A 26,660-nucleotide genomic window follows, 5' to 3' on the forward strand; every position below is an offset into this window, starting at 1 on the left:
TGTTATTTATTTAAATTGCTACTTACTGCAAGTTTCCTGGTGAGAACTTAAAGATTACCCAACTTAAGCCTTGATAACTAAAATACATGAGTTTATTACAGTGCACTGTCATAGCTGTTACATAGAAGATTTTACAGAAAAAAAAAAAGGTGCTGCTCCAAAGTAGAAATAAACAAATGGCAGCTATGCTGCTCGTGTCACTCACAAAATAATCCACAATAAATCAGATGGAAAAGTATATTTTGTTTTCACATTTTAAAAAAATGGGGCTAAACTTACTATGCATGAGGAAGGGGTGGACAGAATCCTTTCCAAAAGAACAGTGTCCTACTATGTACAGCACATTCCATTTAAAACGCTTAGCTACAGCAGCTTTACCACAGCAGCTACAAAAGCTTTCAAGTCACACAACCCACAACTATTAAAGCTGACAATTAAGCTTCATCAGCTCTGTTGACATTCCAGGTAGCGCAAATTCTTCTGGTATTGCTCAAGAAAAGAATCATTAGTAGCATGGATTAACCAGCAAAAATCTGAAGACTAACAAATAACAGAACACTACAATGAATGAGCAAGTGTATGGATCTTTGTATGATCTATTCAGAGAAAACTCTTGAAGTATACTCCTAACAAGAAGAGTATTTAAAGATGAACAGTATCTAAAAACCTGAAGACTAAAAATTATTTTTCTTCAGCAAGAGTAGACTAAATTATAACAAAAATTTATATACGCACATTTATATGTGCACATTGTGTACAGACTACACGATCTGGTTACTACTGAAAGTCCTACTCATTGTACACAAGAGATTAAAGATCTGAATCCCGCCCCCACCACCTCCAACGGCCTTTCACTTCAGAGCTGAAATATCAAGTCCTAAAATATTTTGTGAAGATGGCCCAAACTTCAGTCCAGGCTAAATGCTACAGTCTGAAATACAGAAACACCCCGACCCCTACCTTAGGCCCATCTCTCACCACAAAATATACAAAGCAATATATAAAGCCATTCCAAAGAGTAAAAATGCTTCCTTTTCCACCCTGACAATCGTAGCATGGTGCCATTCAACAATATACAGTTTAAAGTAATTTCTCAACTTAAGATTTTCGTACATTCACCTCCACTTAAGCAGCTCATTAGATGAAAGTATAATTTGTATCCGTCTCTGTATTCCAACGTGAGACAGCAGGAAAGTCAGAGTTTGAGAACACGCATTTAAAACACTCCGTATCCATTAATACTAATTTCATACAGTTCTATTTAATTTCAAACTACAGTTTAACTTCAGTGTAACAAGCAACCCACATTTATAATCATTTTAATACTAAGAATCATGCAGATACGCAAACATAAGAGATATGCTTGGATACAATTGTATTTTCTTGCTTGTGTCAGTACAAGCCATATTTAGCACACATTTGTACATTGCTCTACCACATTTTGTTTCTAATAAATAAAAGTAATGTGAAGTAATTTCTATTGAATAATACATTTTTTGTCTAATGGGGCCTTTTATTACTCTGATGCACTAAGTTGATAAACCCTATTATAGTGAACAAATCAATGTGACAAATACACATTTAGAACCCAGAGGAGTTTGTTACAGCTCAGGTAAGCTTCACATCTGCAGTAAAGACCCACATATTTCCACTTGTGTCCTAAATAACCCAAGCTTACAAATTAAAAGCAGTATGTTTGTATCTGTATCTCTTGATTAACTTAACATTGCCAAAGCTTTCACATTGCAGTGCACATAATCTGAATGCAATTCTACAGTGCAGCAGGCAAAGGGGACAGAAGACGAAATGATGCCATTTACAATGTATTCTGCACAGGTTCTCACATCACTTCACAAAAGATTTGAGAGGTGCTATCTTAGTAAAAATACATGGCTTAGCTTTTTGCGGATACGGGTTCCTTCATATTAGTGCCTCTCACATACACACACCTCTCGTGGCAGGATGAAAACAGAGAAGTCCCTTCACTGCCCATAAGCATTTAGTATGGGCCAGATAGGTGGGCATTTGTATCCCTCAGGGTGCGCAGGGCAGAAGAAGGTTGAAGAAGCAAACTACATGACCAGCTATAGACTATGGATCTGCAGTGAAATCCCTATCCTCCATTCTATGCAAAGAGGCTTTAATTTGCTTTTGCAAATTAAACTTAGCTAATGTATGATAAGTCTTACTTGTTTTTACCAACTACAGGTACTGATGAGTCAGAAGCCTTGCACCCTGTAAGTTTTCTGAGTGGTAATTTGTTGTTGTTTTTTTTTTATTTTATACCTCTTTAATACTTTCCTTGATTTCTTCTTTCTTTTTCCTATGGCAGGCTAAAAAAAATTTTAAACTGATTTTTGGTTGATAGACTAATAGGAACTGATGGGCTTCCATCAGACATGTTGCACTAATCTCTATCAAACCTAGGACAGATATAGTCAGTACACTGGAAGAGATTGCAACTATCCCACTTCGAATCCAAGATGTGAGATAAAACTAGTAATCAATATAATTTAAGATGAATTTATGCTTTCTAATGGCTTTTGGCTAGCTGGTCTCAGTGCTGAGAGGAGTGAGGCCAGCTCCTGAAACGCTCCATAGTCTAAAAGCAGAAGACTACTTCTCCACTTGAAGCAGAAGGCTACTACTTCACTTTAACAAGGCTTTCAAATCTTCTAACATTTTTGGCAAGTTACTTTTTATGCTTCACTATGCAAATAATTCTGTTTACTTCCTTGCAGGTGGTAAGCTGCAATTTCAACACACAAAGTCTCTTTTTCAGTACTCCTACAGACTAAGTGCTTGCCTTCAACATTCAATTTATCATTACCATTCTGAACACAAAAATAATATGCGATACACCACTTGCTCACAAGACAATGTAGTTCTGCGAGATAAAGGAGAGCGCAGCTGCAATCTGACGATACAGTTCGGCAGGCGATATATTTACAAATATATATTTACTCTATTTACAGAATCACAGTACATAAATATATGCTCATGTACAAGTAGAACACGTACCATATATAGGATTTATTAAATATTTGACCAATCTTTATGCATTATGAAAGACGAAAGCAGAAAAACTCGAACAAGGTGTTACATACCTGCAAAGAAAGTAAATTGTTTTTTCTAACTCACCAGTTTATGCTTTTCATATATTATAAATCACTAAGCTTTTACTCAGTGAAGAGGCTGCCAGTTTCCCAGTGTGCTTAAAAATAAAGATATAATTATCCCTGCCTTTAATATGCCATTACTACAACTCAGCCATTTAAGTCTTACCTGTTCAACTAAAAACTAAGATCAGACATTGTAGTATTTACATAATTAACCTCTGATCATTTGCAAATATGGTAACCTTACACCATTATTGCATTCAGAATGAAGCCTGAAGTCAAGATGTTTTTTGCAAAATCAAGTGCTCCATCAGACAGGCACCTGACACCAGGCCTCACTGCGACATAAAACCATCTTTGTAGATCCAATAGCAACACTGGCATGATCTGACTCTCAGAGATTTTACATGACCAGGATAGCTAGCTACACTGGGAGAGGTCAAAGTCAGACAGCACGACTACCAGTGTCAAAACAGACAGAGCTATCATGGTTAGAAATAAATACATATCATGCAGGTATTACGGCGGTGAATAATCTTGTAAAAATGATGATGTGTAGTTTCAAGATAAGATCAGGAAGTGAAGCAGCTGTTATGCAGAAACTAAACTACAGAGGCTAAATATATCTCATTTTTTGCGGGTACCACAAACATTTAATTTTGAGTGGTTTGGGGTTTTTGTTTTGTTTTTTTGAAAAAAAACTTCTTTAAAAACACTTTCAGCAACAATTTTCTTTCAATTAGCACAAGTTTGCAAATGCAACAGAGGATTATGGACAGCAGCTCTTTGTTCCCTATCAACTAAGCTGTCAGTCAGATGAGCTATCAGATTTTACATTATGATATTTATTCAAGGAGATCTGAACCCAACCTATGCTCAAACTGGAGAGAGACAAGAATTAGATTCTGGAAGTAAGCACACAGGACAATGTTGAGACACTGACAAACAGTTGCAAACAGACCTGTGATTTATTATAGGCTCTCAAGCACTGCTGTTTGAATGGTGATGGAGAGAAGTCTTGAAAACAATAAGTACACTCCGCTCAGAAATAATGTTTTGGGCTCTATTTACCATCCATTTGTCCGAGAATGGCATAACATGAAGAAAATGGAAGCAAGGCATCACTAGAAGTTCTTGTTTCTTAACCTCTAAGGATAGGGTTCCGCTACAGATAAAAATAAGTCAGATAAAAATCTGACATAAAATATATAGATAAAAATCTAAAGATATATAGATAATAATATAAATATAGATTAAAAAAGGTCTAAACCTTTACTGTCCTGATGATGCCTTCGTTCCACTGCAGAGCTGCACAAGCATCAGTGCTGCTGAAGCAGCTGAAGATCAAGGTTCCACAGGGTGGTCTGAGCAAAATTACCAGTTTAACACTACTAAAAATAGGACATCACTCTCTTTCCTCTCCTGCCTGCTCCCTGTTCCACTCACATGCCTTCTCTTGCCCTGGTTCTGCTGCATACTGATTTCAAACCAGGTCTCCTTAAATTATTAAAAGTGGCACAAGACTAACTCAGAAAACAATATTTTGTGCTGGGTAAGTGAGCTACATTGGCTTACTTGGTAATTATACAACTGTCAGTTTGGTACAAGAAGAATAATCACGCACATGGCTGGAAGGGAGAGAGAAGGAGACCAGAGAAAAGCAAGACCTCAGCACTTTAGTAGCAGAGGGCTCCCACCTTCACAGCTGTCATATGAAGCCACAGCACGTTCTTTATAGATTGTGCTGTGGCTTTATAGATCCCTGATCAAGGTGGCTGCATGGTCAGAGTGTTAGCGTACATTCAGGGGAGAAGGCAGGCATGTACAGCCCAGACACACTGTCGCATTCAGACGGTGAAACCTTGTTCTAAACCAGCCACTGAAAGAGGCAGTCCTAATCATTCCTCTTCATTCGCATCCACCCACAGATGCCCCGACCCCATCCTCACACCGTGCTAACAAGATTGAGGAAGTGACTCAGGGTAAAGCTTTTATTTTTTTCTCCTTGTATAGCTTTAGTCCCTTTTCAGTTCCCCATATGGTTCATCATGCAGCCTCAAACTCACACAGGGAAAACCAGGGCAGGAATGAACCACCAGGCAGAGATGCCCACCTTTGGCAGGATCGATTTAAACTGCTTGCCAAAAGACGATGAAAGCACATCAAAAATATCACAGACTTGCTTAGCTCATTTTGAAGTTAAGGGCTCATCCACATTTGTGACATTAGAAAATAAGGACAGGTGCAACTTCATGATATAAGATAGGCTCACTTTATTTCACTCCAATGTAATCGTAATTTCTAATTGTTATACCCTGCTTTAGATATAACTAAGAGAGATAAAGTATGGCCATTCTCCATATTGTCACTATCTTCCCAAGTTTTGTGCTTTGTTGAATCTGAATGCAAAATTGCCTTGACTGAGCCTTTTGTTATTGAGCATAATTTTTATTGGCAAGTTATACTCAAAATGGGCCAGGCCATGTAATGATGAGCTCTGCCAGGTTCAATAGGTGCAACAAATAAAGCAGGAAGTGTACTACTCCACACATTATTCACTACCATCAGTGGACAGGAACACTGGATCTTTTTGGATTACAAAACCTAATACAAGTCCACACCTCATCACCATGTTATTCTAAGCCCTGTAGTTGGATTAGACACCACAGAAAAAAAAAAATAAAAATACCACAATGGACTCTCCTAAGTCCATTGTCTCCTAAGACAGCTTAATCTGTCCACATTCACTACACGCAAATCCACACAAGTCTCAATGTAAGGAAAAAAAATTCTTCACCATAAGAACAACTAAATATTGGATGAGATTGCTCAGAGACAGGACGGAATCTACCTTGCAGGAAATATTCAGGACTAGACTTGACCATGCCCTGGATAACCCAATCTAAGGCCCTACTTGCAACAGAAACCTGGACCAGATGATGTCCAGAAGTCCCTTTTGACCTAAATTTCTCTATAATTTGATACTTATACATACAACTTTCTCTCATTTTTCCATCATCCTTTTAAGGTCCATATATCCTGTTATGCTTTCAATCGTTCTCTATTGTAAGATGCACAAAATGCCAGCAGTAGAGTCAGAGATATATTAACTTCTACAACAGTTTTCTTTGTGAGTACAACTCCTCACACGTACCCAAATGTAGAAATCTTTTTCATTTCTTAAGACCTATTTGTCAACTCCACAAAATATTCTAAGCAAAAATGTTTCTTTTTCCTTATGCTTTCATTCCACAGACTGTTTGCATACAGAATGAAAACTTTCTGCAAAAAAGTTTTAAAGAATTAAATGTTTATAGAGTATAGCCCATTGATGGACACGTATGTATCTCTGAAGATGGAAGTAAGATTCTTGCTGCAGCTTCATATACTCAACAATTCTCTGAACAAAGTTCTTAAAAATTCATAGCAGAACCTCAGACATTTTGTCAAGAGAGCTCTTATACAATTATCCTAAATGAAAGCACCCCAATAAAATGTAAACTGAATTTTACAAAAGACAAAATAACACATTTACTAAGGAGATGTCAAAATGATCCACCAAGCACAGTACACAGATTTTGGCAAAGAAAGGGAAGATAATGGATAGTTAACATTATTGTTACTCATTTCCTTCCACAAGATATTTTTTTACCTGAAATAAATCTGTGTAAATTCATTACTGTATTAGCTACCTGTTATATTTTTCATCAGCTTTATCAATAAAACAAGTGTCTTACCATGTCTTCTTTTCCTGAAGTAAAGCTTTCGGCGATTCATATTTATCATTGCCTTGGAGACTGCCCAATAGTTTAACATTTTCAAGAATCAAGGCATGTACTACTACATTTCCTAATTAGGGAGGATAACTTGCAGTCTCTGAATAATGAAATCTCTCTATGCATCAGAGATGCTCAGTCGTTTACCTGAAGTACAGCATACAGTGTCCATAATTTTACAAATAGATGTAAATGTTGTAAACGTACAAAATAAAAACACTAATTCTCTTCAGTTTATGCTGACACCAGATCCTGTGGTTATTCTTTTTAAGCAGCCATGATGTCCATTAGCAGGTCAAACAGTTAAAGTTAATTGGCAAGAACTCTACATTGAGACAATTCAATAATATATATTATGTAACTTACCAAGTTATGTGACTGGGGAAAAGCATATTTTGTGAGGACTTCAAATATATCTCTTCTACTGTGCCCTTCTTGTTTTAACGCAAACCGTAAATTTCTCATATCCTAAAACAAAGGCATTATCTTTTAAGTGAACCAAAGCAGTAAGATACTTTTATCTGATGTACAAATGCCATATTACACACTAAACATGATTTAGAATCTGCTTGCAACACACCTCAAACCATTGTGAATGTTCAGTTTTATTTCTTATCCCATAAAATAGAATAGGGCATAAGAATTCTACAAATAAAGCAGTACCACATTCTGTGTGGTGCAAATGCTGCTTTGGCATAAAGCTATAAGAAATGACTGTATCTGATTCACTAAGAAGTCTCATGGGCTATTGAATGTTTGCAGGATGGGAGTTACTCTATGTTTTCAAAATGAAAGTTTGCCAATAATCTGTCTAGACTACATTGTCCCTAGCTATTTTCTCATCACTAACGTCAAAATAAGCAGTCTGCACATTAACTACTAAAATCAAATGTGTATACATACTCCATTAATGAGTCAAGTAAAGGATCCTGAATTATCCACTGGGAACTCCCCTATGACTATATTTTTTCATGGCAACATAATTCTTTTTTGTGAGACGAAAAAAATAAGAGATAGCTGTTACATAAACTTTTCACTGCTTTTGCAGCCCACAAACCCCCCATTTGAGGTGTTCTTCAAAGATTTTAGGCTTATAGAAAAATTCCTTTCAGAACAAATGAAATAATGAAGCAATGCAGGAATAATGCCCTAAAAGAAGACTACTGTGTGCAAAACCTCTTGTCAATTAGTGGTTTGGAAAGGAAGACCAAGCCCTGTCCTTGCATGCAGAGAGGACAGTTAAACAGCCTTTGTATTGGGCAAGGTTTCGGTAACGGAGGGGGTTGCAGGGGTGGCTTCTGTGAGAAGCTGCTAGAAGCTTCCCCCATGTCCAACAGAGCCAATGCTAGCCAGCTCCAAGATGGACCCACCACGGGCCAAGGCCAAGCTCATCAGCAACAGTGGGTAGCACCGCTGGGATAACATATTTAAGAAGAGGAAAGTTACTGCCCAATAGCAGCTGGGAGAGAGGATTAAGAATATGTGAGAGCAACAACTCTGCAGACACCAAGGGCAGTGAAGAAGGAGGGGCAGGAGGTTCTACAGGTGCTGGACCAGAGAGTCCCCTGCAGCCTGTGGTAAAGACCATGGTGAGGCAGGCTGTCCCCCTGCAGCCCATGGAGGTCCATGGAGGAGCAGATATCCACCTGCAACCTGTGGAGGACCCCACACTGGAGCAGGTGGATGCCCGAAGGAGGCTGTGACCCTGTGGAGGGCCCGCGCTGGAGCAGGCTCCTGGCAGGACCTGTGAACCCATGGATAGAGGAGCCCACACTGGAGCAGGTTTGCTGGCAGGACTCGTGACACCGTGCAGTCTGTTCCTGAAGGACTGCACCCCATGGGAAGGCACCCACGCTGGAGCAGTTCATGAAGAACTGCAGCCTGTGGGAAGGACTCATGTTGGAGAAGTTCATGGAGGACTGTCTCCCATGGGAGAGACCCCACACTGGAGCAGGGGAAGAGTATGAGGAGTCCTCCCCCTGAGGAGGATGGAGCGGCAGAGACAACGTGTGATGAACTGACTGCAACCCCCATTCCCCGTCCCCCTGCGCCACTTGGGAGGAGAAAGTGGAGAACTGGGAGTGAAGTTGAGCCCAGGAAGAAGGGAGGGGTGGGGGGAAGGTGTTTTAAGGTTTAGTTTGTATTTCTCATTACCCTACCCTGATCCGATTGGTAATAAATTAAATTAATTTCCCCAAGTCGAGTCTGTTTTGCCCATGCCAGTAATTGGTGAATGATCTCTCCCTGTCCTTATCTCAACTGACAAGCTTTTCATTATATTTTCTCTCCTCTGTCCAGCTGAGGAGGGGAGTGACAGAGCAGCTCTGGCAGGCACCTGGTGTCCAGCCAGGGTCAACCCACCACTGCCCTTTATACAAAAGGTATTTCCCTGTCCAGTTCCAAAAAACTCTTTTTAAATTCAGAAGTGAGGAAGATGTGTTTTTTCATTCCTATAAATAGGTAAGCAGTGAGAAAAGGAACCTCTAGAATTATTGGAAAGGCTTACTTTACAGGTTATATCTAATCCATAAGAGTTCTCTCCTCTGCTTGAGGCTCCTCCCATTTTTTCAATCCTTGAAATTACACCCAATGGAACATTCAGTATCACAACTGGATCCTGCAATGAAGGTATGAGTAAGGAAAAGATTAATCTGAAAAGAAGACTCAAGCAAAATGTTCTTGTGCATTCTAGAATAGAAAGCAGACGTGAAATACATACAGGAAGCAAAAGTGCGTTTCTGCGTTTGATCGAGTCTCCTCTCCCAACATGTTATGAAGCCTGTGCAGTCACTCTACAGCCTCGAACTCTAACTTAACATGCAACAAAAATACTTCAAGTCTAATACAATACGCAGGGAAAAAAGGTGGCAACACCCTAAAAGATGCCTTCTGCTACGTATTTCTGATTGCCTCTGCTTACTAAGACTGCTTTATTGCTATACAGAATAAAGTAGAACAAAATGAAAGAGAGATTACTAGTAGAGTTAGCTGCAACCAGAAAGACCTCCATTCAGTAGTCCTAAAACCTTATTCTTAAAAAAAAAAAATTAGTATGAAACAGACAACAAGCATATTTTATTCTCTTTCACGTTGCTGCTTATCAAACACACTACTACTCCCCCCGCCCATGTGAGGTTCTATTGATCAAAGTATTTTTCTTTTCCAACAGTGAGGACAATCAAAATCTTGGTTTACTTATAGCCACTTTAAGAACTATTGCACATCATTAGTTGCTGCCCTTGATCTATCACAGAAAAAGTGTAAAGGGAACAGCTATCAAAAAAGCTTGAACAGACAAAAGATAAAAGGTATCAGTTCAGTGTAAGTGATTAAACTGTAATTTTACCAAGCAAAAAATCACACTTTTACAACACATTTAACTTTAAGGAACTTCCATTTTCATACAGACTTCTCAGTGGCACAAAGGCAATTACTATTTAGTCATTACACAATTAAGATATGGTTATTACAAACATTACAGACCATTTCAAGTAAAAAGCCTCCCATGCAATTCCACAAGTATACGTGTGCCAAAACTAGAACAAATGAACTGGCCACAAAATAAATCAAAGGCAGTGGGGGTGAAGGGAAGGGGGTTTAAAGCCAACTCATCCCACGGAAGTAATTGTGGCATATTACTCACATTTTCCACACTTCTTAGGTACAGCCTGTAGTTTGTGATGTACACTCTTCCTTTAACAGGGCCATTAAATGGACACATATAAATAACATCCTTGTCTGTAAGAAATGCAACATTTCTTAAAGATTGTGAAAAGAAAAAATCAGAGCTAAGGACAGCATTGGTTAACTAGCAGTAAAATAAAGACAGCTGCACTCATAAAAGCCACTCTTACGAGAGAGATTAATGAATTTTAAAGTCTGAATTCTGTCCACTTGAATTATTAAGAAAATGTGAAAGTTTCGTATACTAAACTTGCCCCAATTAAATTAGCAGATTTCAGTAGCCTTTTCCTCATTACATTTGTGTTCTCTTTCTCGCCACTATGTGAGAGAGGGCAGGACACAGAACAGTGAGTAGATTTAAGTCCTCTCTGTGACTACTGAACCAGACTATTCACTGTGCCAGAACAAACACGTTCTTCTGTTGATACTATTACATCTTTCAGTGCTCTGTAACCAATTCTGCATTGAAGGACATAGTTCAAGTTGTAAAGTGTTTAGGGAACTCACTATCCTGAAGAAAAACATTACATTTCAATTTGAGGCAATCAAATACAGCATGGCCATCAGCAGTGTTTCAGCAAAGGCAGTAACAAAACGACTACTAACACATACTACTCAAAAAACCAAAGATTTAACTGAAGTAATGCTGTTAAAAACTCAAGTGAACCACTACAACACACCTATTTCTCCCCGTCCACTCATTTCTTCAGCCCAACCTATTTATCTGCCTTCCACAACGAGCACCTTCCTTCCAGTGTGCTGCCCCAAAGCACAGACAATTTCCATAAGGATCATATCAAACATTCATCTTAGTCCCACGCCCTCTCCCTCATGCCTTCCCCACAACTTTCCTCATTAAAAACATAACTACTTCCTCTGAATCACCACTTTGGTTTCATCTCAGCCAACCTCGTTTACAAACCCGCCTAAAAAATCCTTGGGCAGGGGGGAAGGGGAAGCTTCAGAAATAAAAGACAGACCACTTTCGGTAACATTGTGATACCTCAACACAAACTTCCATGGAAAGGCTCCATTCCAGGAAGAGCCTCCATCAAGTAAGAAACCACTGTACACAATACATTAATCTTTCTCATGCTCCAACATTAGTGTATGTAAAGGCTAACAAGCGCATAGTAGCTACGTATAGGCCATATTGTATCAAGGAAGCATAAGATTGTACTTAGGGTAGTCACAGCTTGGGCTAAGGTTCCACACTACTGTACAAGATATCAATACACAGTGGGTAGCATGTACAATTCTCTTGGCTTCAGAAAGCTTGGAGGGGCTCTCATCACTAGACACGTGCTACTTAGTCTGTAAATACAATTATGACACATCTTGACTTGCAACTGCCTTGTATCAGAGGATCTGCCACATGTGAAAACCAAGATTTTAAAGACTTAAAAAGTTATTTGTGACAAGCGGTAAAAAAAAATCCCTACCGCAACTACTTAAAAAAATGCATGACATTTTAGTATTGCTTACCCCCAGCCTTAACCAGTCCAAATTATGAAACTATCCAGTAAGATACGTGTATATGCCAGACACCTGAACATACAAGGCATTAGGCAGCTATATAGCTTCATACCTGTAACTCTAGTCTCTCCTGGAAGACGAGGTATTTCTTCATTTTGTTCCCAGTTAGTTCCATCTTTCAGAGTCTAAAGAAAGACAAGTATAACACCACATCGTATTTTCTTTACAATTCCTTCAAGTTCCAGATTCAAAAAATCTTAATGGTAATTTCTGCATGGGAAAGAACAGGTTTTTCCACAGTAGAAATTTACAGACTGAACCAAAACAGGAACACACACCACTATCCTAAACTGCAACTATTAAACATTTAAAGGTTGAACAGATCTGAAACACAAGCATTATGTTTTAGTCTTTAGTCTTAAGTCTTTTAGTCTTTCTCCTCATAAAATAATAGTTAACTGTATTTGCACTGAACTGGAATTAAATTTCTACACTGTAAATTCTCCAAAAGTTTTGTGCATTTAATTTTCCAAGTATGCTGGACTTGGAAGAACAAATCAACTGAAATCACTTCAGCAATGTATTCACAGCTATTACACACAGTCTACTCATTTGTGACTTTCCCACATTCAGTAGTTTTTAAGAACGATTAATAGAAAATGATTTTTTGGTTTTTAGCAAATGTTAAAAAAGCTAAATAAAACCTTCATGCCTGTTTTCTTGCACACAGGTTATGTTTTCTTCAGCCACACAGCATCAAAAAGTAGAGGGGAATGCCATTTAGATTACTTTAATGTATATCCCGCTACAGGTTAACATTTTAAAACTGAGCCAGCCATTCATATCTAGGCATAACTTATCAATTGCAGAACAGAATCTTTGTATAGCACCAAAGTGCCAAAAATTTTCAAGAATGCCACAGAATATTTCGATGTAGAAAGCAAGGATAAGAGTAAGTATGTTAGAATTGATTTTAAGGAGTCTCTCATAACTTGTGATACAGAGAATATTTCACCCATCCACTCTGAAAGGTATTTAAATCAATTCAGTTACCTGCATTAGAATGCTAGCAATAAAAATAAGTATATACTTTCAAGAAAAGAATCATTCAGACATTCATTTTTCTACCCAAATACGGAAGATAATGACCTCTGGGACCTCTGATGTAAAAAACATGAAAAAAGTTACACTCACCCTTTTACTTGAGGAACTCTCCAAGGAATTTGAATTATATTTAGGTGTTGACGATGAGGCCATACCGGGTATCTGATGAGAAAGCACAAATTGGAGACTTAAACTTCCTCCTGGACTGCATACTATTTACAGGAGAGATTCTGGAGGTCCACAGGTAGATATGAAGAGCTTCCAGGAATGTTTTGCAAGTTACTATTAATTTAAAAAATTACACAATGCCTTGTAATTCAAGGTCACTACTTAAAAGCATCCAAATTTAAGAAGAAATTCACTACTAGCTCTGGGATTGGTTCTTATTATATGGAATATTCTGACTCAAGCTGTATTTTGGAATTCAGTTGTTTGAGTACTATTATTAGTTCAGTCAACAGACATTAAGAGCGCTTGTTTTAAGCAACAGGATACACGTACTGTGAAATGCAAACTACTTGGAGCATTAGTATTAAGGCTTCTCATTTAGGAAAACAGGAACAAACTATGAAATTATTGCACAGCTCTTCAAAACACAAGCATGTCAATACATTCAAATGCTTCAAGTTAAACAAAAAAAAAAAAAGAAAAGGAAAGGGAAAAGCAGGAGTTCCACAGTACTACTACTTTTAAAAACAATCCCCCATTTCCTAAACTGAAACTTCAGTTAGCACACCAGAAGGGGGAGTGTCCAGCCTTCTGCTCTGAAGAGCCTTGCTATGTTTAAAGGAAAAGGACTTTATTTTTATTTTTTTATGGTATTGATTAAAGACAGAATTGCATGATACAGGACTCATCATCTTAATCATTTCCTGACATTGCACAAGGGATCTCTAGAACACAGGCTGCAGAAACGCTTATACTTGGAAGTTACTCCAAACAGTAACTTTCTACCAAATTATACTTCCCTTTCACTAGTCACACATCCTTCAACAAGCAGATTTGACATCCTACAGCAATCTTGAAGAGTTTTTGTTTGTTTGTGATTACAGACCACGCAATCTTTGTTTCTGTTCCATAAATGAAACATTGTAGCCTTAAATAAGCACTTTCTCTCCCCTCTCAACACTGAAAAAAATTTGCAGGGGCCTCTCTGCACCAGGACACACCAGGCCATGCCCCTGCACGACTGTGGGCTCTCAGTGACACTGCAACAGTCCAACACAAGTGACAGGTTAAAATGCAGGGTCCAAAATGCTTCGAAGTTACTGTAAGGACACAGGAATGTGTCTGTGCAGGAAGGTGGAAAACCACAACCTGGAGTTCTACAAGCTTGTTACCTCCCAAAAGTGCCCAAGTCTTCCACGCCTCAAAAAGAAAGCATAGGAAACCTGACAGTGTGTTTTAAACTGTAATATTCAGTGATGCAGCTTATCGGTATAAAAATCACATCCCTCCACACAGAGAGACATTAAAGAAAAACAACAAACGAACCCACATTAAATTGAAAAATGAAGAAAAATGCTTTTGAATGCTGCGGGGCCTGTGTGACCCTGTCACACAAGGTATTGCTTCCTTTCTGGGTCTCCAGCAGACTCAGCTTTCTCCAAATACTGAAACAGAGGTGCCCTAAACTAATTTTAGTGCAACACTAACAATTTAAATCAACATTAAATCATTGTTCTTTCAAACCACCCTCCACAGAAAAACTATTGCAACACGGGAGACTAATGTTTTGACTATAAAACTTAGAAGATTAAGAGAAGACATTTTCACAGTTTTTCCTTTTTTGCAATATCTTACATACTTTAAAACTTAAGGTACAGTCAACTTTTTCTATATTGTTACGCTAACTTGTGAACATCCAGTATTTGTTCAGATGACTTGCCTTAATTTATAGAAGCTTAAGTTTTCTAATAACCAGATATTTATAAACGTCAAAGGTGTATTTATTTAGAAGCTGGTTTTAAAATGTCTTCCATATGAAGTGGGTTTTGCTCGTATTTAAAGTGAGAAATACCAGCTGAGACAGAGACACAAAGGCACAGCAGCCCCAGTTTTTCTATGTCAGCATAGAAAGCAGTTTTAATAAGAGCTCACATAAATTTAAATTAAGGCTGCACCAACCATGAGAGACAAGTGAGCATAAACAAGCCCCAGAAAAGTGACTTTTAAAAGATGTGGCAACCCTGAACAGATCTGCACTGCAAAATGGAAATGTTGACTGCAGCAGGTAGAGGCACACCCAAGCGAGCTGTTGATCTTGCATCCGCAGCTACTCCACCAGCGAAGCCACAGAAAGACAAGCTTCAGCAGAGGTCACACCAGCCCACCCAGGATCCTGGGCACCCTCCTTGGTGCCAACACACTGCTTAAGCTCCTAAGAGCAAAAGCTTGTTTGGATATCCCTTATGCCTTTCAACACCACCTCTGATCATAGCATACTTCTGCTGCTCACACAGGGAACAGTATGAAGTGTTTTAAAAACCTTCTGTTTCCTCCTTTGCTTTCTACATTATTTCCTCCCTTACTGCACATTCACAAAGTTTCGGCTGAACTGTAGCATTACACAAGGTGAATTACCATTCTGAAATAATCACCTCACTCCAGAACACTGACTATAACTGTTCCAAACCTCAGTGTAAATTAAAAGGAATAAGCAAAGATCCTTTCAGACTCTCGGAAAAATTTCTCTTTGTGGAACCTGCGAATAGAGCCAGCCAGAGCTCACCTCCCCTCCACGCTGCCACCCCACTCAGCCACTCCAAACAAATGTGATGTCTGCGCAGGTCTTGCAGCAGCCCTGTGTATGCAAGTTTACTTGGTGTAAAACTCCCCCAGCTCTCCATGAGACTGATTGCTTTAAACAGACTTTACAGTGACAGCAGATCCACTACCTTCAATTTCTACAGAATATTTCGTTACAGAATTACAACAAACTACGTTACATTTCCAACACTTCAATTATGCAAATTAGACTTATTCAGAGCTAATTAAGTTGCATAAATAGGTACTGAAGGTAAGGTGTTATCTGTCAGATTATTTTTTTTTAAAATCCATCAAACATTTTCATTAAAATTAATGCAAGTTATTTCATCAGTATATAAGTGCAAGAATTCTTTTAGCACTACCCAAATTTTGCTCTGAAATCCAAACACGCTTCAAAAACTCAAATACTAACAAGCACATTTTATAACCACCCTCATTTCCCTGACTTCTACAAATAGGCTATGGTCAAGTAATTAAACTTTACATTATAGAACACCCATTAGACAGCATTTAGCACAGTGCCCACTTTTAGACCCCAGACAAGACAAGCTTTGATAAACTGCAGCAAGTTCAGCCGAGGGTCACCAGGAGGACCAGGACCTGGAGTGTCTGCCCTACAACAAGAGGCTGAGGGAGCTGGGAATCCTTCAGCCTGAAGAAGAGACAGCTTCAGTGGGACCTCACAGCTACCCACCAGTACGTTTCAGGTGGTTACTGGGAAGACAGAGTCCTCAAAGTGGTGAGTCACGAGAGGACAAGAGAAACCGAAACAAACTAGATTCCAGCTTGATTGTAGGGAAAAAAAACAGAACACACACAACCTACTTTTGCACTGTAAGAGCAGTGTCAGGCAGTGAAAACAGGGCCCAGGGAGGTTGCAGTCTCCCATCCCCAGAGGATTTTAAGACCCAACTGAATAAAGATTTGAGCAGCTGGGTCTGATCCTGCTTTGAGCAAGGGGTTGAACCTCAAACCTCCTGAAGTCTCCCTTCCAACCTAAATTACTCTGTGCTTCTGTGATCTTCAGGCAACAGACAAGGTTAAGTTCTCATCACAGAAACATGGACACACCCTTAAAGAAGTGGACTCCACTATTACCGAAAGAGTCAGCGAGTTTTCAAAAACATTTAAAATTAACATGAAATATTTCCTTTTATAATATTATTTCTTTTTCTGTCAAATTGTAGAAGGAACTTCTGGCAGCTTCCCAAACTAATATTGCCATGAACAATTCAAAAACATACTCCATCATAGTCTTAAAATAGCTACAACTTTCTCATTATCACTGAGCAGCAGTAGTCCTTCCACACAGGGAAAAATCTTGCAAGTAGTTTTCCACTGCAAACACGTTTTATTCCCCAGTATCACCCGTATGTACTTCCACACAAACCTCACGCTTATTAGCGGCTCAACAGAAGTACAATTAGTCTGCAAATTTAAAACAGATCAGACAACTTTGTTTATGATATTTTACAGTTACAAACAGCTGAACATTCTTCCCTGAATCTAGAATAGCAAGGAGACAAAGCAATTTTACTGGATTTAACTTGAACTAATAAACAAAGCTTTGTTAAAGTTACCAGAACTTAATATAGTAACACTAACAAGAAATGTAGGCTCCAATGATCTTACAATAACAAACTACTTGGAATCTGTATTTTCATTAAAGATGATATTTATACTTGTGCTTCCTAGGATTCATAGCAATACAGGCACAACAAGATTCAAAAGGGTAGGGACTGAAGGCCAGACTGAATTGAAGAAGTCAATTCAAGGATCCTATCCGCTTTTTATGAATAAATGCCTGCAGACACAAGCATATGCCCACACAGAAAATCTAAATAACTTTAAAACATGTAAATAAGCTTTTCAGGGTTAAGAAACCTGAAATGACCAGCTATTCTTTCCTTAAGGTTCTTCACTGACAACAGGTTACAGGATTTGTGCAGTGCAGCTTGGAAAGACCATCAAGACTCTTATAAACCATTAGATTGCCAACAGCCTGATGAAATTAGTTCTCGTTGTTTGTGATCCAGGAACAAATTAAAGCTCACTTGACATTTTGCTGGTCCTTTTAAGACTTCCATCTTCACATCAGAATGACACCAAATAATTTGTTACTATTGCATAACTAAGCCATGCTTGTGTCAACCTAAAAGTCTTTACACATATAAAGAACTAGTTTATGCGCAAACACAACATAATCTGCATCTGCCAACGGATTACTACCACAAACATCTGAGACCAAGTAAACTGCATCAAGTAAATTGTGAGCACCACTTTCCAGATATTTTTGACTCTCCATCATTGGATTAAAACTTTGGAAAAAAACGCTTTCAAATTTGTACCTGTATCAATCAGTTGGAGCAACATCAATTTTGATAACACTTAATGTAAAATGATCTTTTAAAAGTTTTGTATAGTCTATAATGTTCAATATGTTAATCTGTAAAGACTGAGGAAGTAAAACTGCTAAATCACCATACACAGAAGACATTTACAGAATATACTGAGTAAAGAGGTAAACATGATGAGAAGACATTAGTGGCACATATTATTACAGTTGAAACAGTTATTTTGTGTGTATATATATATATATAAAATATTATAAGGGCAACTGGATAAGCACGAGAATTATTTTCTCTTACTAGACTCAGATCTACTAATACAGCAAAAATGAACAACAAAACGTTCGACCGAACATCTTCTAGAAGCATTCCGATTTCCGTCACGCATCAATAACCATGACACAGGATAACACCAAAGTTCTCATAATCCTGCTCCAGATAATGATTTGTGCAAGAATGAAAAATGTCTGTGCATGTCCAAGGCCTCTCCAAAAAATATAGTTACAAAATTTACTAAGCCCCTTCATTTGCTGTCATAGTAATTCAGAAAACAATTACAGCACTTCTAAAAAGAGTTACAGTTACAATTAAACAATTATTACACTTAAAAGTAATCAGTGCAGTGGGTTAATCACTTAAGATCTGCAAGGCATCTGCCAGTACAGATAAAAATGAAGTTATTTTCATAGTTAGACCCGATACCAAATAAGGAATTGTTTCAAAGAGAAGAAAAATAGTCCTATATTAGTAAGCAATTTTTCACTGTGTTTCAGAGGTAAGTCTAAGTTAGCGCAGGTATATAGAAAAAGCTACTCGTACCCTCATTTAAACAGAAGATGCAAAAAAATGAAAAAGCAGGTTTATAATGACAAAGTATACTGGTGTTACACAAAGATTGTACAGTTTTATTTGGTACAGTAACAACCTATGAGACAGTATGAATATACTGCCTCATGTTTCACATAATAAAACTGAAAGCATAAAATACGGAGTCCTAAAAACAAAACCACATCTGTCAGCACCACAACTGCACAGAAGAGATAACACATAATACATAGATTTTCAGAAGTAACATATAGAATACAGCAAAACTCTAGGAATTTCTCACTAAAGCAGTAGCAAAATTAAGCTGACAACCAAGAAGGGAGAAAAAAAAATATTTCATTTTAAGTATTAAAAAGAAAGGAACATAAATCCTTTAGGAAAAAAAAAATATGGAAAAGCAACAGTCCTGAAGGGTCAAGCCAACAGCAGCATCTAAGTTATCACATCACAGCGCCACTGAAATAAGCATCAGCATCTTTAATACTAGTAAATGAGCATTTAATATAATGAATTGAAGAGTAGTCATTCATCTCATTAAAGGTTAATAAAATTTTAGAATTAGATAAAAAGATATACAGGGATATGAAACAAGTCACAAGAAAGATCTACAGCAACGAAGGCAGTTTTCCAGACATCAGCTGCCCTAACCAAAGAGCACCAATCAACCAAAAAGAAACACAGCGAGACCACAGAAGTGCCACAACCAACTAATCAAGTCCACAGAAATAAATACATCTCTTTCACACTCATTTACCGAGTAGTATTTTAGCACAAAGGAACTATATTCAATAACAGAAACAAAAAACAAGCTAGCAGAAGTCTCCAAAAATTAACAAAGCTACAAAAAATAAATAGCATAAGGAAGAACATTCCAGTTCCAAACAGATAAAGTAAAAAAAAAAAAAAAAAATTCGAAAAGAACACCATCAAAAAAATCCACACTGTCCACACCATAGAAATACTTGCTTGTATTTATTTCCAAAGGAAATAAAAAAAAACCATGAAAACTTCCTGCAACAGTGAAAGACACTAATGCAGGAGGTTTTTAGAAGCAAAACTCTATTTTTAAAAAAAAAAAAAATGATGTCGTTCATGCTCTCTGACCTGATACATTTAGACTACTTAACTAAAAAACAGACTGTTACCATTTTAAAGTCATACAGTACTGACATCAAAAACATGCCTACAGCAATGCCAATTCAGACAACACAGTTACATGTATTTAATTGTGGGCAGTAGCAATTACCTGTCACTTGTTATGCAACTGATGGCAAACAGAAGGAAAGGAAAACTGACTTACCTGTGAGATGTACGTATCATTTAAACAGGAAAAAGAAGAGGCTCTATGAAGCCACTTAAGAGAGCATTTACAATGTCTTACCATCAGAGTTCAAGGGCAAATCATACCTATGGTTTACACCAACAGACCACCTTTGCATATCAAGTCATAAGCTTCTACTTGGACTTATTCCAGAGTGGATCTTTGGAGTCAGCATGTATTGCTAGATCATGGAATTTCCTATTTCTTCTTTACCATCACAGTTACCAGGTGTAAAGTTCTTTCAAGTGTAACCTCTTAGTAATGCAGTCTGAAGCCCTTACCTTTCCTCAAGTGGATCCTTGTGATTTGCGAGAGGATTATGCCACTGGTGGTTCTTCTCCCTTAATGTCTAAATTATATCCCCCATTCCCATGTAATTACTAAATCTACATTTTCCAGAGAAACCATATGAGCTTTCAAGTCTCTTTGAAAGCCTTCTCAATTCAAGCCATAACTAGAACACAAAAAGCATGCCAGCAGTACAAGCCTCAATGGGATAATGTGTACGTAGAACACATTCTGGTATTTGCCCTTCTGCACTGAAGTTTCTAAGTCAGGTAATTAAATCCATTGGTAACGCATTACAAAAAATTTCTGTATCCTACAAAAAAAGTATCACTTAGAAAAAAAACCTTGCAATCTGGAGCTACCTGTTTGCTAAATGTCAGTTCTCCACCAAGCTTCCTCTCTTTAAGAAAAACGCACTCCAGAATCCCTCCTGTTGCCAATTCTCTGCTAAAAAGTGATCGGCAAGCTGTACAAAGTCACAAGGACTGCTGAATTTGTTTGTGAAGAATCAGAAACGCTCCCTCTCCCAGAAAAAGCATTCTCTTGTTCCCTAACGTGCCCTGTATTTGAAAGGGCAAGTCATTGTCCCCAAAGGACTCAATATGAACAAGAGCAAGTGACAAAAGTTCACAACAGTCAAGTGACTGCTAATTCAGCAAACAAACTAGAAGTGCGCCAGCTGCCTGCCCAATCCTATTTTATAGGCTCGCTATAGCAGGTAGTTTTGAAGATATTAGGAGGGAGATCTTGCACTAACAAAAAAATAATATCCTAACAATGAATTTCTACAAACGGAAGCAAGTAGCAACAGCTTGGCAGAAAGTCTGGCAAATATTTTCTCAGTGCCGCCAGATCCTATGCATTTCTGTGTATATGTTCCTTTAAAAAAAAAATATATATATTGCATAGCTTGTACATGGAAGCCAGGTATTGAATAAACAGCAGCTGGAGGGAGTAAAAAAATCTTCACTTCTATCTTGATTGATATTTCTACTATCTTCATTTGATGGTTTTCTTTTACTGTATTAACTTCTCATGGAATTTGACTCCCATCCTATTTTCAAAGTAAATCACAACTTCCAGCAAGACTTAACACAAAAGTTTGTAAAATTACTTCTTCTAATTATCAACCCCCCCATTGCTTCCTCCTTTCAAATTATATTGAAAATGTAGCTTAGGATGATATCCCTGGCTTTTATCCTGGCTAGCTTTCTCGTAAGAGAATTACAAGCTCTCTCGCAAAGAGGGATGATACAGTAGGAAACATGCCATCATGGACACTAAGTTACTTATCTGCTGATGGACTCTGATCTGTTCACTAGGTATTTCTCATGCTTCATATCACAGTAACAAGGAAAAGCAGCACCTACTCCAATGGTAATAAATAAAATTATTTGCTACTCTGGTAACTGAGTTCTAAAGCGGAAGTTCAGTCTTGTGAGTGGATCGAATAAAGTAGTAGTTTTCCCTCTATGTATACAGCCCATACAGCAAGTAGCTGTTAAATCTAGCTAGATTAGGTGGCATGACAGAAGCGAGAGGGTTTTTTTTAGGAACCATTTGTCACCTTACCTCTAGAATCAGCATTACATCTGTAGGAAACCTATGCCTGCAGGCTGATCCGTGGCTTTCTAAACCCACCCAGTCTATTTTCTCTACTCTGCATCCCCTGCAGGGAATGTATACCTCCCACATTGTCAAAAGCTGATGCGGTTGACAGGAAACCCTATGGGATAGCAAATACAGCTTCAAAGTTTTCTATTAAGAAAGCCTTCAGTTGCTCCCTGCTCATTCTTCTTGAAAGATATCCCCTTAGGCCACTGTAGTTCTATTGCTAAAGATTTAACTGATGATTCCACTAGAGAAATGGAAATTGTATCTGTTATACAATGATATACTGTATTAAAAAATGACACTGTAACAGTTAAAATGACATCCCCTACTCAGGCTTTCCTCCAGCCTTCCTTTGAGAACGTGTACAATCGACGCATCAGACTCCTCCTCTTTCATCTACTGTGTTTAGTCCCTTCTTCTACTACATGAATCGCTTCTCTGAATACACATAAAACCATGGAGGAGGTACCATTCTGGGTTTGTCTCTGTTTAAAAAGAAGTAGACTAAGGACTACGATGCTGTCATCTACAAACTGTTCTTTGCTTCAGTCCCTAAGAAAGGGGAGATTGGGACTGTCCTGCCTAACTCACTCATGGGGCAGCACCATACTGCTATGAGTGCTCTATTTCAAGTAACAGGCAGGTACTTTTCCAAGCACAGAAAGTTTGATACTTCCACATCTGCCTATGTATGTTATGCATTAACGGGTCCTGTCACATCACACAGAGCTTCTGGCACACAGCCTTTCCATTCGTTATATGCAACAACTCAGCAAAGAGGTTGCACACCAATTACTTAGATTTTGTTGAAAAACACACATCCCATCTTACACAAAACTGTAACCCAGTCTACTTGAAAACGCTTACTTTTGTTTTCTCTTGCTCAGAAGCCTCCAGGTTTAATAAGTCATTTCAGTTGTAGAAAATGCAGAGATGCCCACTTCAGTGTGAGATGAGAGGACAACAGTGTGTTCATTCCTTCAGCCTTCAAACAACATTTGACTTTTGTGCTGTAGCTGGCCCCTGACAGGAATGGAACAGGTAGGAAGACACTGTTAGCACTGCTAGCATATTTCAATTGACGTTGCTTTTTAGAAAACTTCAGAAAGGAAGCAAAACCCCCAAATAGCTGCTACTAAAAACATTCCAGAGAAAGGAAACAAACAGTACTAGCTCTTTTTATGTTTTATCTTGTGTCAAGAGGTTTGGCATCAAGTAGCTGGAAATGAGAAGAACCTTCTCTTCTAAAACTTTAAGATACAGTTTTGAAATGTTTCTAATGTGTAAATCTTATGCAGACTTTTAACCATGCTTATGTTCCCCATACATATTTGGGCATCTTGCTGCACACAGTTAAGCACTTCCTCTCTCATCCCTTCTCAAAGAATACTGCCATTTATTTGTTTCTTTTCCCAAATACGTTCAGGAATGACTTTCATATGAAAGCTGCTATGTAACTTGGTGAAGTCGGAAGGAATAGACCATAAAACAAAACTTATTTTTACCTGATTCAAATTCTTAGAAAAATTACTATGCTGTCTCCTTTAAAAGAATACACACAATATTAAAGATTTACAGTATCTTCTCATTAAATTAGTCCTGCACTCTAAATTAACTATTGTCAGTTAACACTCTAACTCTACATATCAGGCATACATTAACACTAGAGTTTGCTCAACCTCAACAATGGTACAACCCTGTCTCTTCAGCAAGTGCATCTTTTGGAAGTTTCCTTCTGACCAAGCATAGAATGATAAACAGTGCAACGGGAAAATTCTGCATTTTATTGAAAACACCACATCTCATCTCTTGTGACGTTTGCCAAACAATGAAGCTACGTACAGCCCCAAAAGTTCTGTGTTTTAAGGCCTGTTGCGCATACCAGCTGTTAATAACTGTACAGCCTAACTTTTTTAACCACCTAAGCCACAAATTAATATTAAAAAGGAAACTACAGCACAGTGCTAATCCTGTACCATGAGATATCTGCCCTTCAAATCTGGTTAATGATAAACAAATGTATGACTACTAACAAGTAACGAGCACAATACTGCCCCAAAACAGGTATTATGCAGTAAAGCCAAGGTACTTTTTAAACATATATAGTTTTGATTAGTATCTATCATGACAAGTCAGTCCACAGGCCAACTGCAAAACACTTAACATGTACACAATTTTAAAACTGGATTTGCCTGTGTTGCTTTCTATAGCACCAAGAAAAATGGGGCTTTCTGTGAAAAGAAAAAAGCTAATACATGTACATCTGAAAAAAAAACCAAACCAACCAACCAAAAACCACCAATCACACAAAGTAGGAATTACGCTTTTTGACTGCCATAGCACAAAGACCAGCAAGCAGAAACAGTCTCTCATCTTCAAGAGTCTTTCCTTGTTCTAAATGAACTAAAAATGTTTGTGCTGAAATGGAAGGTTTAATCTTTTCAGCCGTGAACACTGAAAGTAGCCACATGCTTCAAAACAAAATTTAAGCCAGCCATAAATGAACCCTACAGTGGCTTAAAACTCTGAAAGCGAATAAAGAGCACTCTGAACATTTTCAGGTTACGGGCGAGGACTTCTTTTTACAGGAAAGGTAAAAACTACAGTTCAAAGTGCCTCTGCTAAGCCGTGACGCCGGGCTATGCGCTTCAGCGACGTCTCGCCTCCAGATTGATTCAGCACATCAGGGCGTGAGTCAGGGGAAGCCGGAGCCCAAGAGCAACAACACGGCCCCGCAGCCACAACGCGCCCCGCCGGCCGCGGCCGCAGGTGACCGTCGGCAGGGTGGCCCGCCGGGGATGCGGGGCTCACAAAGCGCTGGGGGCGGCAAGGGGGGACCCTCACAAATGCCTCCAGCCACCCCCAGACCACCCAGTGAGGCAAAGAGGCAAGCGACGGGGGACGCGCCGTGCCCTAAGGGAGAGGGGCCGGGCCGGAGGGAAGGCCCGGGCCGGCACCAGACCCTGCCCGGGCATACTGAGGTGGGGGGGCAAACGGGAGGAGCGGATCCCTCGGGGCAGGGAGGGGCTGGGGGTGCGGGGACAGGGCCGCACCCCGCCGGGGCAGCCCCGCTGCCCGGCCCGGGCCCCACCGAGACTCACCGGGACGCGGCCGCCCTCGCCGTGGCGGGCCCGAGTGCGGCGCCCGGCGCTCCCCGCCCCGCGCGGGCCCACCGCGCCCGTTCACGTGACGGGCCAGCACCCGCCCCAGCCCGAGGGGAGTGGGGGAGGCCCCGGTGCATGCCGGGAGATGTAGTCCGCGGGGCCTGCCGGGAGGTGTAGTCCTGTAGCGGGAAACGGCCGCCTGAGGCGGTGAGGGGAAGGAGGCCGCCATTCGCTCCTCCCCGCCGTTGCCGGCCCTGCCCCATGCCAAGCAGAGCACTCCTAAATGAAATAACTGGGGAAAAAGGAGGGGAAGGGAAGGAAAACACGGGACATGCGTCCAGCATAAAGCAGGTCAAGTTGATCGGGCAACAGCCGTTGATGATCGGAGACGCGCCAGTGGCCCAAGCCCTCTGGATGCTCCCTGACTACAAATAAAAACTGGTAAGAAGTGAAAGAATTGGTGATGCAAATGCCAGGAGAAGGCTGTAAGATTTAAATATGTAATATTTAAAATAAAAAAAAAACCTTTATAAACTGTCCCATTGACACCATGCAAGGAGCAGCTGTGTACATCTAGAGGGCAAGATGGTGGTTCAGGGACCCTTTGCTGTCCAGTGCTGTGTGCTCTCAGGAAAAGGGGGTTTCTGATATCATAAAACATTTTTGATGCTATAAAACATATTTTTGAGTTACAAAACAACTGTACCTAGCTTCTCCAGTGGTGTGCCCAGCCATAACGTGTTTCCCTGCTCTCAGGACACGGTACCACAGAAGAGCTGGTCAAAGAACAAAAATAAAATAATTATAAAACAAAGATTACCTTGGGCTCCTTCACGATCCCAAGTGATTAGGAGCTTCATTGGTTTAACCCAGATCTTGCAGCTCCAGCCTCACATCAACGTGATGCCGGCACTCACTCCTTTGGGAGGAATATCCTCGCCTGACAGTTTGCAAGCACCATACCAACACCCATCGGCTCTGCTGTTCTGTATCTTCCCAAAAAAAGCCTTTCTCCAGTTTAATTTCACCAGTCATTCATTGGCTATGAGCAAAGAGTTACACCATCTGAAGAGCTGACTCTGAGCTAAAGGCGCTTTGAGGTGAACCACGCATTTGTATCAGACAAGATGTACTTTCAGAAGGAGCCACAAGACAATAATTTTAAAATTAATTGTATTCATTACTTTTAGGTGTCTCCTCTACTATCAATAATTTAGATCTGAAATTCCAAA

General features: G+C 39.3%; 1 protein-coding gene across 4 annotated transcripts in view; it reads right to left on the reverse strand.

Moving 5' to 3' along the window:
• MTM1 (myotubularin 1) overlaps positions 1-25,539 on the reverse strand; it is a 46,319-nt gene extending 20,780 nt beyond the window's left edge. For 2 of the 4 annotated variants that reach the window (XM_054215496.1, XM_054215494.1), the window contains exons 1-7: positions 25,426-25,539; positions 23,192-23,347; positions 13,250-13,321; positions 12,168-12,240; positions 10,539-10,633; positions 9,402-9,512; positions 7,262-7,363 (exon numbers count right to left, since the gene is read on the reverse strand). In XM_054215496.1, coding sequence (XP_054071471.1) covers positions 7,262-7,363; positions 9,402-9,512; positions 10,539-10,633; positions 12,168-12,240; positions 13,250-13,312 — 444 coding nt within the window. In that variant the 5' untranslated portion in view covers positions 13,313-13,321; positions 23,192-23,347; positions 25,426-25,539. The remainder of the gene's footprint in view (positions 1-7,261; positions 7,364-9,401; positions 9,513-10,538; positions 10,634-12,167; positions 12,241-13,249; positions 13,322-23,191; positions 23,348-25,425) is intronic. The other 2 variants (XM_054215495.1, XM_054215497.1) reach the window with 2 other exon arrangements.
• Positions 25,540-26,660: the final 1,121 nt, after the last annotated feature.

Source organism: Rissa tridactyla, chromosome 9 (assembly GCF_028500815.1).
Source record: "Rissa tridactyla isolate bRisTri1 chromosome 9, bRisTri1.patW.cur.20221130, whole genome shotgun sequence".
NCBI lineage: Eukaryota > Metazoa > Chordata > Aves > Charadriiformes > Laridae > Rissa > Rissa tridactyla.